Here is a 17,831-nt window from a genome sequence, read left to right on the forward strand (position 1 = left end):
GCACAAGTGAAGATAGAATTGTAGTATTATAACCAGTTTTGGGCCCCTTATCTTAGAAAGGATGTGTTGAAACTGGAGACGATTTTAAAGGGGGTTCACGAAAATGACTTCAGGATTGGATGGCTTATTATAAGAAGAGCATTTGATTTCTGTGGGCCTGTACTCAGTGAAATTCAGAAGAATGAGGGATGACCTCATGAAACCTATTGAATGGTGAAAGGCATTGATGGAGTCAATGTGGAGAGGATGTTTCTGAAAGTGGGGGAGTCTAAGACCAGAAGACACAGCGTCAGAATATAGGGGCATCCTTTTGTAATGTGTGCCGCTTGTTAGAGCAATAATATCTGCACCGGACTCCAGAGCAAAGTTTCCCGAGTTCGAATCCAAGTCGGGTTGAGCGTCGAGCTAGCAACTCGGTCGCGTAAAAACAAGAATAGCTTGCTATGGAAACACCATCATGACGGTGCCCTGATAACTTCACTGCCGAGTTAAGGGCTATTCTTCTTTTTTTTCTGCTTCTTCGTCTTTTGTAATGTAGATGAGGAGGAATTTGTATAGCTAAAGTGGAGAATCTGTGGAATTCTTTGCCACAAGCAGCTGTATATTTAAGGCAGACATTGACAGATTCTTGATTAATCAGGGCATGAAGGGATACGAGGAGAAGGCAGGAGGTTGGGGCTAAGAGGAAAATTTGACGACGCATGATGAAATAGCAGAACAGACTCGATTTGGCCAAATGGCCTAATTCTGCTCCTATATCTTATGTTCTTATAATCTTATGGACATCTTCAAGGAGTGGTGCCTCGAAAAGGCAGTGTCCGTTATTAAGGGCCTCCACTACCTAGGACATGCCCTCATCTCATTGCTACAATCAGGAAGGAAGAACAGAAGCCTGAAGACACACATTCAATGATTCAGCTTCTTCCCCCTTGCCATCCAACTTCTGAATGAATAATAATCCCATGAACACTACCTCACTAATTTCATGTTTCTATTTTTGGACTACTTACTATAATTCAGTTTTTTTTCTCTATATTATCATGTATCGCATTGTACTGCTGCTGCAAAGTTTAAAAAATTTCATGACATTTACGGGTAATATTAAACCTGATTCTGATACTTTTACCATATCCTGATAGGATCATCGGTCCCTGTAAACTGTCCTCAGTGTGTGAGTGTGTAGTAGAATCTGGGGGGAGTTATAAAGTCATACAGTAGAACAGCACAGAGAGAGACCCTTCAGCCTATCTAGTCCATTCTGATCTAGTCTTCTGCCTATTCCAATCCAAGGACCATATCCCTCCAAACTGGTCTCATCCATGTTCTTATCCAAATTTCCCTTAAATGTTACAATTGAACCTGCATCCACCACTCCCACTCATTTCACTCTTACACTGCCCTCTGAATGCAATGGTTACTTCCCAGGTTTCCTTGAATAGTTCAACTTCCAACTTAAACCCAGTCTATGAGCTCTAGCTCTAGTCTCACCCAACCTGAGGGAAAGAAGCCTGCAAGAATCCACTCTATGTACACCTCTGTAAAGTCTCCATTCATTCTCAGAATCAGAATCAGGTTTGATATTACTGACGGATGTTATGGAATTTATTATTTTGTGGCAGCAAATTACATTAAAATATGTATTAAAAATTAACTTAAATAAGTAATGCAAACTCAGTGAAGAACTGTTCGTGGGGTGGTTCATTGTCCATTCAGAAATCTGATGGTGGAGGGAAAGAAGCTGTTCCTAAAATGTGAGAGGCCATGTCTTAGCTGATGGGGGTTGTTAATGATGGATGCAGCCCTCTTGATGAACCACCTTTTGAAGCTGTCTTCAATGGTGTGGTGGCTAGTGCCCAAGATGGAACCGGTTCTGTTTGCAACCCTCTGCATCTTCTTCTGATCCTGTGCAGTGGCCCCTCTGTACCAGTTGGTTTTAGAACCAGTTAGAAAGCTCTCCGTGTACATCTGTAGAGATTTAGTGTCATACCAAATCTCAAACTCCCAAAGACATATAGCCACTGACATACCTTCCTCATAATTGCATCGATATGTTGGATATTCAGAGATGCTAACAGCCAGCAATATTAAACTGCTCACCCCTTCTGCTACTGAACCCTCAATGAGGTCTGGTGTGTGTTCCCTTGGCTCCCCCTTTCTGAAGTCCACTATTCCTCTGTATCCAGGGAATAAAGTCCTAATCTATTTCAGCTTTCCCTGTAACTAAAGGACCTCAAGTCCTGACAATAATCCTCGTCAATTTTCTTAGTATTCTTTGAAGCTTGTTGATACCTTCCCTGCAGGTAGGCGACGACAACTGCGTACAATATTCTAAAACTAGCAGACAATGGTTTAAGGTGAGGAGGAGGTCCTCACCTGGACCAGAACCCTCCATACCTCTCCCATCCACATACTTATTCAAACTTCTCTTCAATGTTGCAATCGAAGCCACATCCAACATTTCTGCGGGCAACCCATTCCACACTCACACTACTCTCTTCGTGAAGAAGCTCCCCCTCAAGTTCCCCTTCAACACCTCACCTTTCACTCTTAACCTATGACCTCTGGATCTAAATTCACACAAAGCTCTGTGAAAAAAGCCTGCTTGCACTTACCCTGTCTATAACCCTCATAATTTTCAATATGACATTGGCCTGGTGATCAGGCACATTCATCTAGAACGACAGAACCAGGGACTGAGTGGCCTGCTCCATTTTCAATGTTTCAAAAGTTCAGAGAGTTCAAAGTAATTGTATTCTCTAGGTATGTAAATGTCATCCTGAGATCCATTTTTCAGGCAATCACAGTAGATGCAAAGAAACACAATCAAATCAATACAAAACTGTGCACAAAGACAGACCACAACCAATATGCATAAGAAGACAACTTGTGCAATTACAAAATAAATATATTACTTACGTATCTACTTCTTTAGAGATACAGTATAGGACAGGCCCTCCAGCCCAATGAGCCACAACACCCAGCAACTCCCCTATTGAACCCCTGCATAATCACTGGTCAATTTACGATGACCAATTAGCCTACTAACCGGTACATCTTTGAACTGTGGTAGGAAACTGGAGCACCCGGAGGAAATCTATGTGCTTCATGAGGAGAACACACAAGCTCCTTACAGACCGGAACTGAACTCCAAATTCCAGAACACCTCAGGCTGTTACAGCGTTCCGCTAACAGCTACACTACTATTGCACTCCGAAAGTAAGATTGAGAACATGAGCTGTAGACTCCTTGAAAGTGAGCTCATAACTTCAGTGCTGAACAAAATCAGTCATATGACTTTTCCCAGTTTATATATCTTCCCCATATATTACAGATCTTGCCTCTGTTAAATAGCTGGACTATCGTTAACAATAATGATAATGTATAATTAGTAGTGTGAAGAGCATCAGAGCACCTTCTTGATTATATGCTACCATATTGCTTTATATTCCAATGACCAACTTATAACTGGAAATAAATTGCTTCCTAATTATACTGCTATTCACAGTAGATAAGTGCATTAGCATTATTACCCGTGGAATCATGGGACTGTGGGATTGCTTGGGCTCTCATATCAACAGCGCAAACTAACAAGCAAAGTTTTAGTTGCTTGTTTATTTGTGATATTCATTGATATCACATGGGGAAAAGCAAGCTGTGTTCTCTTCCTCATTCCTCTAATGTGAATTTGCAACACTGACATCAAACTCATTAATGTCTCCATGCAATAACAATATTGATTAAATTGCTACAATAGCAAAATGTGAACAAAGGGAGAGAGGTGTCTCTTAATTAATCCATGCATTCAAAATAAAGATCTTTAAGATTAGCTTTAATGATTACATCTACGTCAATGTATCGCAACATACACTGAAATGTGTGAACAACCAACACAGACCCAGGATTTGCTAGGAGTAACCATGCTTGTGGCACCAACTTAGCATGCCCGCAACTCACGAACCTTAACGCGTGCATTGTTAATTGGGAGGAAACTGGAACACCCAGAGGAAAGCCACAAATTTACAGAGAGAACGTACAAACTCCATACAGACAGCTATGGGAATTGAACTCCTGATCTTCTAATCACTGCTGATGTAAAGTGTTACACTAACTGCCTTGCTACCAAGGAAGCAGGGAGGTGAGAAAGTCTTTGATTGTGTAGGACTTTACTTTTGATAATAGGAATAAGGGTGACAAAAGTTCTAGTATAGAAACAGGTTCAGCGGAGTTATTAATAAGAGTTCATTCATTCATTATGGACCATGTCATATGACATGGGCAATCATGGTATTTCCACGACGATGATTGTGCTTGGCAAAGTTTTCGACAGAGTGGTTTGCATTTGCCTTCTGCCTGGCATTAGTGGTCACAAACTAGGACTTGTGATATGCACCAGCTCCTCATACAATCATCCACCACCTATTCCCTTGACTTCGCGTGACCCTGATCGGGGAGGCTAAGCAGGTGCTACACCTTGCCCAAGGGTAACCTACAGGCTAGTGGAGGGAAGGAGCGCTTTACATCTCCTTTGCTAAAGACATATTTCCACCCTGCCACCCTGTTAATAAAAGTAAAAGAATCTGTACTGGAGCCAGTGCCACCCAATTACACTCATGTGAGCATGTGACATGTACCAACCATGTCATTGGATTGTGGGAGAAAACCAGTACACTCTGAAGAAACCCACAGGGTCAGGTGAGAACATATAACAGATGGGAATTGAACCCCGTTTGGTGACTGATGGCACTGTAAACAATGACAGTAACTGTTACGCTACTGCACCACCCTACTTTGCCAACAAAGGCTTTGAGGCAGTCACTTCCACTTCAGTTCTGATGACTTGTGTAGAAACCATGGAGTCTGCAACTTGGTGAGAAGGGTGAGTGAGTGGTTTGTGGTGTTATGGACTTCTCCTGCTGTCCATGATTAACAACTACATGGACTCCTGACATTCTGACTTCCTCCCAGCTAGTCTTCCTCCATTTTAATGAGTAGCGGAGGCTGTTCCAGACTTTCAAGATAGGATAGAGAGGTGTTTTCTGGAAAGAAATGGATCCATCAGGCAGATGCTGCATAGATTCAGCAAAGGCAGATCCTGTTCAACAAACTTACTGCAGTTCTTTAAGGATATAATGAGCACAGCGGATAGACGGGAACAGATAGATGTCACTTATTTGGCGTTTGATAAGATGCCGCATAAAAGACCTAACCATAAGATAAGGATGCATAGCATTAGGGGTGATGTATTAGCATGGATAGAGGATTAGTTAACAAATAGAAAGCAGAGAGTTGGGATACATGGATGTTACTGTGGTTGGCAATCAGTGGTGAACTGTGTGCCGCAGGGGTCGGTGCTGGGCCCACAGCTGTTCACGATATGCATTAACAATCTGATTGAGGGGACCGAGTGTAGTGTATCTAAGTTTGCTGATGATACTAAATTGAGTGGAAAAGCAAATTGTGCAGAAGGTATGGAGAGTCTGCAGAGAGATATAGATAGGTTAAGTGAGTGGGCAAGGGTCTGGCAGATGGAGTACAATGTTGATAAATGCAAGATCTTTGGAAGGAAAAGGAAAAATTAAACAGCAGATTATTACTTAAATGGAAAAACATTGCACCATGCTGCTGTGCAGAGGGACTTGGGAGTGCTTGTGCATGAATCACAAAAGGTTGGTTTGCAGGTACAGCAGGCTATCAAGTAGGCAAACGGAATGTTGGCCCTTATTGCTAGAGAGATTAAATTTAAGCACAGTGAGGTATGCTGCAACTATACAGGGTACTGGTGAGGCCACACCGGGAGTACTGTGTGCAGCTCTGGTCTCCTTACTTGAGGAAGGATATGCTGGCTTTAGAGGTGGGTCAGAGGAGGTTCACCAGCTTGATTCCAGAGATGAGGGAGTTAGACTATGTGGACAGATTGAGTCACCTGGGACTGTATTCGCTGGAATTCAGAAGAAGGAGAGGAGATCTTATAGAAACATATAAAATTATGAAAGGGATAGATAAGATCGAGGCAGGAAAATTGTTTCCACTGGTAGGTGAGACAAGAACTAGGGGACATAGCCTCAAGATTCAAGGGAATAGATTTAGGACGGAGATGAGGAGGAACTGCTTTTTCCAGAGGGTGGTGAATCTGTGGAATTCTCTGCCCAATGAAGCAGTGGAGGCTACTTTGGTAAATGCACTTAAGATAAATTTGGATAGAATTTTGCATAGAAATATAGAAATCTACAGCACATTACAGATTCTTTGAACCACAATGTCGTGCCGACCATTTAACCTGCTCTAGAAACCGCCTAGAATTTCCCCACCGTGTAGCCCTCTTAGCAGGGGAATTAAGGGTTATGGGGAAAAGGTAGGTAGGTGGAGATGAGTCCATGGCCAGATCAGCCATGATCTTGTTGAATGGTGGAGCAGGCTCGAAGGGCCAGACGGCCTCCTCCTGCTCTTATTTCTTATGCTCTTATGTTCTTTTTTCCATCATCTACTGCAGTAATGGAGTTCAGAGTAGAATCCTCTGTAGAAGTTTCTACTGCGGACAGCACACTGACTGGCTTCATCACCATCTGGAATGGAGGTAGCAGTGTGCAAATTCAGAAGAACTTGCAGTGGATTGCAAACGTGGACATCAGCCTTACCACCATCGAGGATGTCTTCAATAGGCAGTGCCTCAAGAAAATGGCATCCATCATTAAGCGTCCTCACCACCCAGAGCATGCCCTCTTCTCATTGCTACTCCTAGGGGGGAGATACAGGAGCCTGAAGACACAGATTCAACTTTTAAGGAATAGCTTTTTATCCTCAGCCATCAGATTTCTCAACAGTTTATGAACCCATGAACACAACCTCAATTTTTTTCTCAATTTTTCTCTTTTTACATGACCTCTTTATTTTTTAAATATAATTCTTAATTGTAACTTACAGTATTGTATGTGCTGTTCTGCACTGTTGACGATTAGCAACAATTTTCACATTAGTCAGTGATAATGAACCTGATTCTGGTTCTAATCATCAATGAATACAAAATAACTTTACTAAAATCACAGAGAGCAAGAAATTTAATTCACAATAATGATTACTGTTACAAAATGACTACCATTGACTTCAGCTAGCTGAATGGTGTCGCAGCAATAACCTTGCGCTGAATATCAGTATAAAAATAAAATTAAAGTGCAGGAGATGAACAGTGAGATAGCGTTCATGGGTTCATTGTCCATTCAGAAACCTGATGGCAAAGGGGAAGAAGCTGTTCCTAAAATGCTGAGTGTGGGTCTTTAAGCTCCTGTACCTCCTCCCTGACAGTATTAATGCGAAGGGAACCTGCCCTGGATGGTGGGAGATCACTGTCACCTGCGACCTCCCACCACCCATCACCCAGGCAGTACTAGTGGGTATCCTTAATGATAGAAATATGTGGTCAGCCATTCAGGGTTAATGCGGGGTGAATTTTGTTTTCTTATCTGAGGGCCACAAATCTTTGTCTCTTTCTCAAATGATGGTGGAAGTTGTCGTTAAATAGTTTAAAGACTGAGGTAGTAGAGATGAGAGCATGCCCTGGATGATCAGGGTCTTTCACGATTGATGCAGCCTTCTTGAAGATGTTCTTGATGGTGGGGAGGTTGTGCCCTTGGTGGATCACACATCACAGAAACTGAGCCTTTGAGCCGATTAAAGTCCTGCTGCTGTCTGCAAGGAGTTTGTATGTTGTCCCCATGATATCCTCCAGGTGCTCTGGATTCCTCCCACTTTCCAAGACGTATGGGTAGTAAAATTGTGCGCAAGCTGTGTTGGTACTAGAAGCATGGCGGCACTTGTGGGCTGCTCTCAGCACATCCTCGCACTGCGTTGTTCGTTGACCCAAACAACACATTTCACTGTATGTTTTGATGTATACATGACCAATAAGGCTAATCTAATCTTAATGTTAATCAAGACTCTGCTAAGCAATCGGCACTCATTTACACTACCCTTGTTATATTCTTTCAGTTTATACATCAACTCCCACCACCCCACCCCACCCAAGATTCCTCTACTCATTGACATGTTAGTGGTAACATACACTCAGTGGCCATTTTATTAGATATACCTATGCATCTGCTCGTTAATGCAAATATCTAATCAGCCAATCATGTGGCAGAAACTCAATGCATAAAGCATGCATACATGATCAAGAGGTTCAGTTGTTGTTCAGACCAAACATCAGAATGGGGAAGAAATGTGATCTAAGTGACTTAACCAAGGAATGATTGCTGGTGCCAGACAGGGTTGTTCATGTATCACAGAAACTGTTGATCTCCTGCGGTTTTCACGCATATCAGCCTCTAGACTTTACAGAGAATGGTGCAAGAAACAAAAAACATCCAAAGAGCAACAGTTCTGTGGGTGAAAAATGCCTTGATAATTAGAGATCAGAGGAGAATGACCTGGTTTAAACTGACAGGAAGGCTTCAGTTACTCAAATAACCACACATTACAACAACGGTGTGCAGAAGAGCATCTTTGAACCTTTAAGAGGCCTTTGAGTGCACAGTGACCAATTAACCCACTGACTTGCACATCTCTGGGATGTGTGAGGAAACCTGAGGAAAGGTACAGTCACAGGCAGAAGGTGCAAACTCCTTACAAGGTCATGATTGACCCTGGGGCTGCTGGATTTGAGAGCAAGATGCTCTACTTACTGCGGTACTGCAGTGCCCTCATTTAATTCTCCCTGAAGTTTAATTGCTGGCAGTTAATCTGAGCTAATTGTGTATGGCAAGATTATTAAGGGAGAAAAGGTCAGAATGCCACTAAACAGTAAATAGATTAAAAATCATCTTTCTGGCAGCCCTCTAACCTCATTATGGTTCTTATTTAGCAAGGATTTCCTGATAGACTTAGTCGCTTAATATACATTCTGCTGCTGTTTATGGTTTCATTGATTGGGACAAATGTGTCACTGTTAACCAAGCTTGTCAACATATCGTTCAATGTTGCAGTGTGGAGATAACTAATTAGGGTTCACTGCCACTGTGAGACAAGGTCAAGGTCAACATGCATTGGTACATGACACACTAATTCTGCAGTCGATCATTTTTGATGTTATCCCTTTAATCAATGCTATCAATATTCCCTTTGGATTATGTCCTGTTTATTCCACGTCAGCAGAAGTCACCCCAATACCAGTTGAAAGTCCTGCTAAGGAATTTTAAACATTGTAAGACACTTCATTAAGCCATCTGTAGATGTGCTGATCATGGATTTCCAGAGATCACAGAACAGAAAAAATACAAATATATGCTGCATTTCTCTGACCTTGCTTTTTAGCTGCATTTCTTGACATAGAATTACATTAACTTTTCCAGGGAATGTTGTAGAACAGAGAGGTCTCAGAGTACACAGATCCCTGAAAGTGAAGCCATGGGGTGGTGAAGAGCTGTGCTGCCCTTCATATAGAATAGAAGTTGAGACACTATACTGTTATTGGTGAGACTGCACTTGGAGCATCATGGACAGTTCCCGCTGCCCTATGAGACAGACATCATCAAGTTAGAAAGAGTGTGAAGATTTTAGGGAATGTTACCAGGACTTGAGAACCTGAGTTATAGGGAGAAGTTCAAAGTTTAAAGTAAATTTATTATCTAAGTATGTATATGTCATCAAATACTGCCCTGAGATTCATTTTCTTGCAGGCATTCACAGCAGATAAAAAGCAATACAGTAGAATCAATGGAAAGCTACACAGAATCAAAGACAAATAACCAATAAACATGAGAAAGTCTGCAGATTAATAGTAATACATAGAAAGTGCTGGAGGACCTCAGCAGGCCAGGCAGCATCTATGGAAAAGAGTAAATAGTCAATGTTTTGGACTGAGACCCTTCCTCAGGACTGGAGAAAAGAGGTTAGAAGTCAGAGTAAGAGGTGGTGTGAGGAGAGGAAGAGGTACAAGGTAGTAAGGGACAGTTGAAGCTGTGAGATGGGAAGGGGTGAAATAAAGAGCTGAGAAGTCGATTGATTAAAGACGTAAAGGGCTGGAGTAGGGGGAATCTAATAGGAGAGGATAAAAGGACAGAGGGAGGTACTGGGTAGGTAAGCAAATAAGGTGAGAAAGGGAAATTGGAATAGGGAATGGTGAAGGAGAAAGGGGGCAATTATTGGAAGTTCAAGAAATCGATGTTCATGCCATCAGATTGAAGGCATTAACAGAGACACAGGTGATTCTGCAGATGCTGGAAATATTAAGCAACTCAGAATGCTGGAGGGACTCAACAAATAGTCGATGTTTCATGAAGAGGACAGATGAGGTGTCTCAGCTCAAAAAAAATTGACTCCTCATTTCCCTCCATTGACACTGCTTGTCCTGCTGAGAACTCCCATCATGTTGTGTGAGCTGTAGAGTTAATGTTACTTCAAATGGGATGTCCAGAGTATAAGGTGTTGTTCCTCCACTCGTGGGGGTAGTAGAGAAGGCCATGAACTGACATGTCAGAATGGGAATGGGAAGTAGAATTCAAATCGGAGGTCACCGTGGTAGACGGAGCAGTCTCCCAATCTACTTCGGGTCTCACCGATGAGTCCACAGATGCTGGAAATCCAAAGCAATGCACACAAACTGTTGAAGGAACTTAGCAGGGCAGGCAGCATCTATGGAAATGAATAAATAGTAAACATTTCAGGCCAAGACCCTCTTCAGGGTTGAAAAGGAAGCGGGAAGACGCTAGAATAAAAATGGGGGAATGGGAAGGAGGCTACCTAGAAGGTGATAGATGAAGCCAGGTGGGTGGGAGAGATAAATGGCTGGAGAAGAAGGGACCTAATAAGAGAGGAGAATGAAAAGGGAAGGAGGAGGGAACCCAGGGGGAAGAAATAGGCTGACTAGAAGAAGTATGAAGCCAGAGTGGGGAAATAGAAGAAGAGGGAAGTGGGAAGGGAAACATTTTTTTTACTGGAAGAAGAAATCGATTCTCATGCCATCAGCTTGGAAGCTACCCTCACGGAATATATAGTGCTATGTAAAAGAACAAACAACCAATATGCATAAGAAGACACTATGTGCAATTTCCCCCAAAAATTAACAATAAATAAATAAATAAATAAATAATATTGACAACAAGTCCTTGAAAGTGGTCTGCAGTTTGAGCAATCAGTTCAGTGTCGCAATGAATGAAGTTATCCACACTGGTTCAGGAGCCTGATGGTTGAGGGGTAATAACTGAGTCTGAACCTGGTCATGTGGGAGCTAAGGCTCCTCTACCTCCTTCCCGATGGTAGAAGCAGGAAGAGAGCATGGCTAGATGGTGAGGGTCCCAGAGAATGGCAGGCTAGGACTTTATCCCTAGGAGACTGAGCGTTGACCTTACAGAGACATATAAAGTATAGTTATGGTCTAAGCACACAGTCCTGTCTATGTTTGTACCATCACACACAGATACAGGATTTTTCATTGCTGTTTCCATAACATTTTTTTAACCAGTTGGGTTTGTTAGCCTTGAGTTGAACCCCCAAAACTGGAGGACCAGTAGACCACTCTTAGTCTGGACTCTAACCTTTGACCTGTATGGCAAGGGTGACCCTACAAAAAGACAAAGCACAAAGCCCTGACTGCAGCCAACATGGCTTTCTGGGTCACTAAGGAAAGCAAGCCTCAAAACCCTTTCGACAAGATTGTGGTCTTCTTGGAGGGCCCAGAACAAAAGTGAACCTTTATTCTACTCAATAAGCAAGATTCCCCAATTCTTTTAGTTAGAGAATTCCAAAGGTTCACCACTTTCTCAGTAAAGGAATTTCTTTTCATCTTCATCCTGAATATCTAATTCTTTATTTTGAGTCTGTGACCTCTTGGTCCTGGACATCCCATTTGAAGTAACATTAACTCTACAGCTCACACAACATGATGGGAGTTCTCAGCAGGACAAGCAGCGTCAATGGAGGGAAATGAACAGTCAATTTTTTGAGCTGAGACACCTCATCTGTCCTCCTCATGAAACGTCGACTATTTGTTGAGTCCCTCCAGCATTCTGAGTTGCTTGAGATTTCCAGCATCTGCAGAATCACCTGTGTCTCTGTTCACTTCACACTGATTCAGTAAATTTCAATGAAATCACCTCTAATTTTCCTCAACTCAAGGGAGTACAGGTCTGGATTACTTATTTTCTTATCTTACAACAAACCTGCCTCACTCAGAGTAAGCCAAGTGAATGTTTGTTAAGGGTGAAAGGTGAAAAGTTTAATAGGAACATGTGGGGAAACTTCTTCACTCTGAGGGTTGTGAGAGTGTAGAATGAGCTGCCAGCACAAGCGGTGCATCTGAGCTCGATATCAATGCTTAAGAGAAGTTTAGATAGGTATATAGATAGTAAGGATATTGAGTGCTATGGTCCTGGTGCAGATCGATGGGAGTAGGCATTTCAAATAGTACAGCACAGAGTAGATGGGCATGTTTCTGCACTGTACTTTTCTATAACTCTCTGACTCTGTTTCTACCACAAGTAAATCTTCCATTAGCTGGGGAGACCAGACCTGCACACACCACAAACCGTTGAACCATGATGTCTTTGCCTGTGTAATTAACCCATGTTACCATAGAGGTCAACAGACCAATTGAGTTTCTAATTGTATGCAGTTCCTTTACATTAATACTCAGTGATCCGTGTACAAGGACATCCAAACCCCAAGATATTTCAGTCTCCCGTCATTCACAAAATTCCTTTATTTCTCAAAAATGGATATTTTATATTTTATCCATAGTATGTTCCATTTGTCATGACATCACCAGGTAATTCCATCTTTGAATGGCATGGTAGTGTAGTAGTTCCCACCACGGTCTGTACAGAGTTTGTCTGTTCTTCCTGTGATCATGTGGGTTCCCTCCTGGTGCTCCAGTTTCCTCCCATATTCCACAGACGTTAAGGATAGTGGGTTGTGGGCATGCTATGCTGGTGGCAGAAGTGCGGCAACACTTGTGACCTGCCCCCAGTCTATTCCTCTCTGATTTGATTGGACACAAACGACGCATTATCATGTTAATTTTATTTTTTTATTTCTCCGATACAGTGCAAAATGGGCCCTCACAGCCCTTCGAGCCCCACTGCCCCAGTAACACACGACAAATCCAATTAACCCTAACCTGATCACAGAACACTTGCAAAAACCAACTAACTTACACACTATGTCATTGGAGAGTGAGAGGAAACCAGAGCATCTGGGAAAAACCCGCACATTCCACAGGGAGGATATACAGGCACCTTAAAGAACAGCATCAGAATTGAACTCTGAACTCTGGAAGGCCCCAAGCTGCAATAGGGTCGTATTAACCACTTTGGTACCTCATGCCCTACACAACCACGGTGCCCTTCGATGTTTCAATGTACATGTGACGAATAAAGTTCTCTCTAATCTCTCTCACACACTTTGCCCTTCAAATAATCTCATTTTAAATTTTGCCACACTCTGCCTCCTGGAGGAGGAGGAAGCCAGAATAAGAAGGTGGGGAGAGTGGAAGGAGTACAAGCTGGCATGGGATAGGTGAGACCAGGTGAGAGGGAAGGTGGGAGGGGCAGGAGAGATGAAGTGAGAAGCTGGGAGGTGATAGGTGGAAGAGTTAAAGGGCTAAAGAAGAAAGAATCTGAAAAAAGAGGAGAGAGGAAATAGGAGAGTTTCCTATGTTGGAAGAGTCTAATACCAGAGAACAAAGCCTCCTAAAAGAGGGGCATCTTTGAGAACAGAGATGAGGAGGAATTTCTTTAGCCAGAGAGTGGTAAATCTGTGGAATTCTTTGCCCTAAGCAGCTGTGGAGGCTGTCTTTATGTATATTTAAGGCAGTAATTAATTGATCAGGGCATGAAAGGATATGGGGAGAAAGCAGGAGATTGCGGCTGAGAGGAAAATTGGATCAGCCGAGGTTTCGATGGGCCAAATGGTCTAATTCTGCTTCTCTTGTGGAAAATGAGGTGTGGCTCAATCATCCTGAGGATGACCTTATTGTGTGGCAGTAAAGGAGGGCGTGGGAATGGGAATTAGAATTAAAACAAGAAGCCACCAGGAAATCCCAGTGGAGTTCCATTGATCTATGATGGACTGTCTAAAGGAGTGATAGAAGATCCCTATTTGCATAAAACCTTTCACAACCTCATAACGTCTCAGAGCATTTCACAAACAATGGAATACTTATTTGTTGTCTAAGAGTGTTACACTAATAGTTCTTACATTGAGCCAGCACAAGGATATTGATTAGGAATGGCTCCACACGGTTACCAAAGAGTAAAGTACATTCAACCTAACTTTGCTGCTCACAATTTTATACACCATTGTAAAGTCACCTCTCAGTCCCATAGGAATAGGACTGTAAAGCAAAGAAGCAGAATTAGTCCATTCAGCCCAGGAGGTATGTTCCTCAATTCAATCATATTTGATCATCTTCCTTCGTAATTTCATTCTCCTGTCTACTCCCCCGTAACCTTTGGCACCTTGACTAATCAAGAACCTTTCAGCATCTGCTTTAAATAAACTCAATGACTTGACCTCCACATCTATTCACAGATTCACCACCCACAGGCTAAAGAAATTCCTCTTCATCTTTGTTTTAAAGTGATGTCCTCCTATTCTAAGTCTGTGCCCTCTGGCCCTTTCCCATGATTGGAAACATCCTCCCCACACCCACTTTGTTAGGCCTTTCAATATTCGATGGGTTTCAATGAGATTCCACCCCCCCCCCCCCCCGATCATTCTTCTAAACTCCCGCAAGTACAGGTCCAGAGCCGTTTAAAACTCCTCATTTGTTAATTGTTTAATTCCTGAGATAATTCTCGAAAACCTCCTCTACACCCCTCCATGAAGCCCTAGTATGCCCAACCAATGGTAAATACTCTCAGCAATCTGAGAAAAGCTTTGATGCCACCCAGCCACCGATGTCTAAGTTAAACTTTGAAATCTGAATAAATAGTGAAATTAACTTGCTTGTATTTATTGTATTTGACAGATTCAGAAAGAGTACTACCGGTTATTTAAAAATGTGCCCTGTTGCTTTGAATACCTGAGATGATCTGGCTGAAGATGATGGACAACCAGCACTGAGATGGGAGAAGAAGAAAAATGCCTCTCAGTTGAGCTACAAGTGACATTGATGGGCCATGAACATAACTTATTTAAAGTTTTGCTGTATGGGGTGGGCTGTGTTGGGAAAGAGTGGGTGAAATGGAGTACACAAATCGCTTAAGATCCTTATAACAGGTTTCTGATTCCATTTGGATTCCTGTCTAGTTTGTAAATGTATAATGAAAGTGCAGCCTTGCATCCAGTAAAAACTCAATTGTAATTTCTCGGTCTGCATTTTGCACTCTTCAATGTGAAACTCTGAAATATATATTTTTTTTATTTACTTGCTTTATCATAAAGATAGCACAGAAAGAGGCCATTCAGCCCAAATTGATCCCTGCTGGACCTTGTTTCGAAGAGTAATAAAATGCAAGGCATGGTGTTTGAAGACTTTCTACGGAGTGAGCTTAGTCATTAGGTTAACCTTACCTGCTGGGTTAGTCTTGACAACACCATGAGAGTGCTTTCACAATGTAGAATGCAGTGATTCATGGACAAAGTTCAGCATTTTCTGTAGGTTAACTAGTCAGTGACTGAATATTCCAATCTCATGCTCTGGAGAATTAATTTTCTTCAATTTCTGCTGGCAAAGAAATTTGCTGATTTAATTTAATTGGCTTACCTCCTGTGAGCTAGTGACATGCCTCCGCTTTACCTTCCCAAATCAAAAGTCCCACGAAAATGTCCCACAGAAGGCCACAGCTGAGAAAGGAAGTTTGTTACATTGCGGATTAAATTGTGGCTTTGGGTCCTCCAGCACGCAACAAGGGGAGTTAGTGGGAGACCCTGCTCCATGGCAGTGTAGCAATTAGTACAACACTATTACAGCTCAGGGCTTTCCAGAGTTCGGAGTTCAATTCCTGTGCCGTTTGTAAGAGTTTTGTACCTTCTCCCCATGAACGCATCATTTTCCTCCCACAGCCCAAAGATGCACCATTTAGTAGGTTAATTGTTTATTGAAAATTGTCCTGTGATTAGGCTAGGGTTAAATTAGTGAGTTGCTGGGCAGTGTGGCACATTTGGGCTGGAGGGGCCTATCCTGCCCAATAAAAACAGTTAGCAAAAGTATGGGTCATCTCTTTAGAATTAACCAATTCTATAGACAGGACTGTGATGAGAACACCTCTACCTTGTGGACTATTTTATTCTGCAGATTCTTAATTTGATACATTTAAGTTCAAGTTTATTGTCATCTGACTGTACATATATGCAAACTAAACAAAGTTCCTTTAAACAGGGCACCCACACAACATATATCACACACAGCACATAAAACAAAATATTACCACAAATAACAATAAAATATATTTTCAAAATGCATGTAGTGTCCGCTATATGTGAACAGTCCTCATGACAAGACCTCGGTGGTGGCACGGTATTCATTAGTCTCACAACCCGAGGGAAGAAGCTGTTACTCAGTCTGGCAGTTCTAGTCCTGATGCTCCTGTACCTCCTTCCCAACAGTAGCGGGTCAAAGAGTGTGGGATGGGCGGCTTAGGATCCTCAACGATGCTATGGGCCCTTCAGAAGCAACACTTCCAGTAAGTGTCACAAACAAGGGGAGGGAGACCCTGGTGATCCTCCTAGCATTTTTTTCAATCCTCTGTAGAGCCATGTGTTCTGATGCCTTGTAGCTTCAGTGCCACACAGTGATGCAGCCAGACAGGACACACCTGATGGCGTTGCTGTAGAAAATTGTTAGAATGGAGGCAGGGAGCCCTGCACTCCATGATGTCCTCAATCTCCTCAGCAAGCATAGATGCTGCTGCGCCTTCTTCAAGTGGGAAATCTTATGGATCCCCAAAGTAAGTCTTCCAATCGGACTCGTTTCATGAAAATTTGAACTCCTGTCATAAGAATGTCAATCAGGATGAGGGACATGGGATGCTGGAGTTTCTTATAAAGTAATTCAACTGATTGGTAATTTGGGGAAGAGTTTTATCCTGTATATAGATTTCTATGGATACAAAAGAATTCTCTGCAAAATAAACTCATTTACGTTTATGCTTTTTAAATAAAGGTGTGAAATAGTTTTGTGTGTGTGTGTGTGTGTGTGTGTGTGTGTGTGTGTGTGTGTGAGACAGAGAGAGAGTTCCTTGTAATGAGATGAGGCAAAGAAGCTGCTTAACATAATTTATTCCTTTCTCTGCCATCGCTGAAGAGTAAGGTTGAAGCAAGGTCTAAATCAATGGTGTTCAGCAAAACTGACGGCTGGGAAGAATTTCTATTGAAACTGTAAGGACTCATTTGAATTTTGTTCCTCCTTTGTTGCTTGCTCAATGTTATGGCTTCCCCTCTTTAAGAGCAACATGGGAGCACGTTAACCACAGGGTCAACTCTGATTCAAAACTGTGACTGACTGTAATCCTCTCACACGAGGCCAAGAGAGGGCAATAGCAACTGCAGATGAACCATAAGTCCATCAAACACAGGAGCATAATCATGACATCCAGTCTATCGAGTCTGCTCTGCCACTCCAGCATGGATTTATTATCCATCTCAATCCCATTCTCCTGCCTTTTCGTGTATCTTTTGACATATATACTAATCAAGTACTTATCAACCTCTGCTTTAAGAATACTCGAAGACTTGGTCTCCACAACCATCTGTGGCAATGAATTCCACAGACACATTTGCTAAAGAAATTCTCCTCATCTCCATTCTAAAGGGATGCCCTTGTATTCCATGTCTACTGAAGTCTGAAAGGTGCGGGACTGTACGGGCTGAATTGAGGGGGCAGGGCCAGCATGCAGATGTGA

The 17,831-nt window shown here is 42.3% G+C and overlaps 1 protein-coding gene across 1 annotated transcript in view; it reads left to right on the plus strand.

The window, feature by feature from the left end:
* The window catches only part of adgrl4 (adhesion G protein-coupled receptor L4), a 146,070-nt gene extending 130,774 nt beyond the window's left edge, over positions 1 to 15,296 (plus strand). The window contains exon 15 of the mRNA XM_059983773.1: positions 14,957 to 15,296. Coding sequence (XP_059839756.1) covers positions 14,957 to 15,019 — 63 coding nt within the window. The 3' untranslated portion in view covers positions 15,020 to 15,296. The remainder of the gene's footprint in view (positions 1 to 14,956) is intronic.
* Positions 15,297 to 17,831: the final 2,535 nt, after the last annotated feature.

This window comes from Hypanus sabinus, chromosome 11 (assembly GCF_030144855.1).
Source record: "Hypanus sabinus isolate sHypSab1 chromosome 11, sHypSab1.hap1, whole genome shotgun sequence".
Lineage (NCBI taxonomy): Eukaryota > Metazoa > Chordata > Chondrichthyes > Myliobatiformes > Dasyatidae > Hypanus > Hypanus sabinus.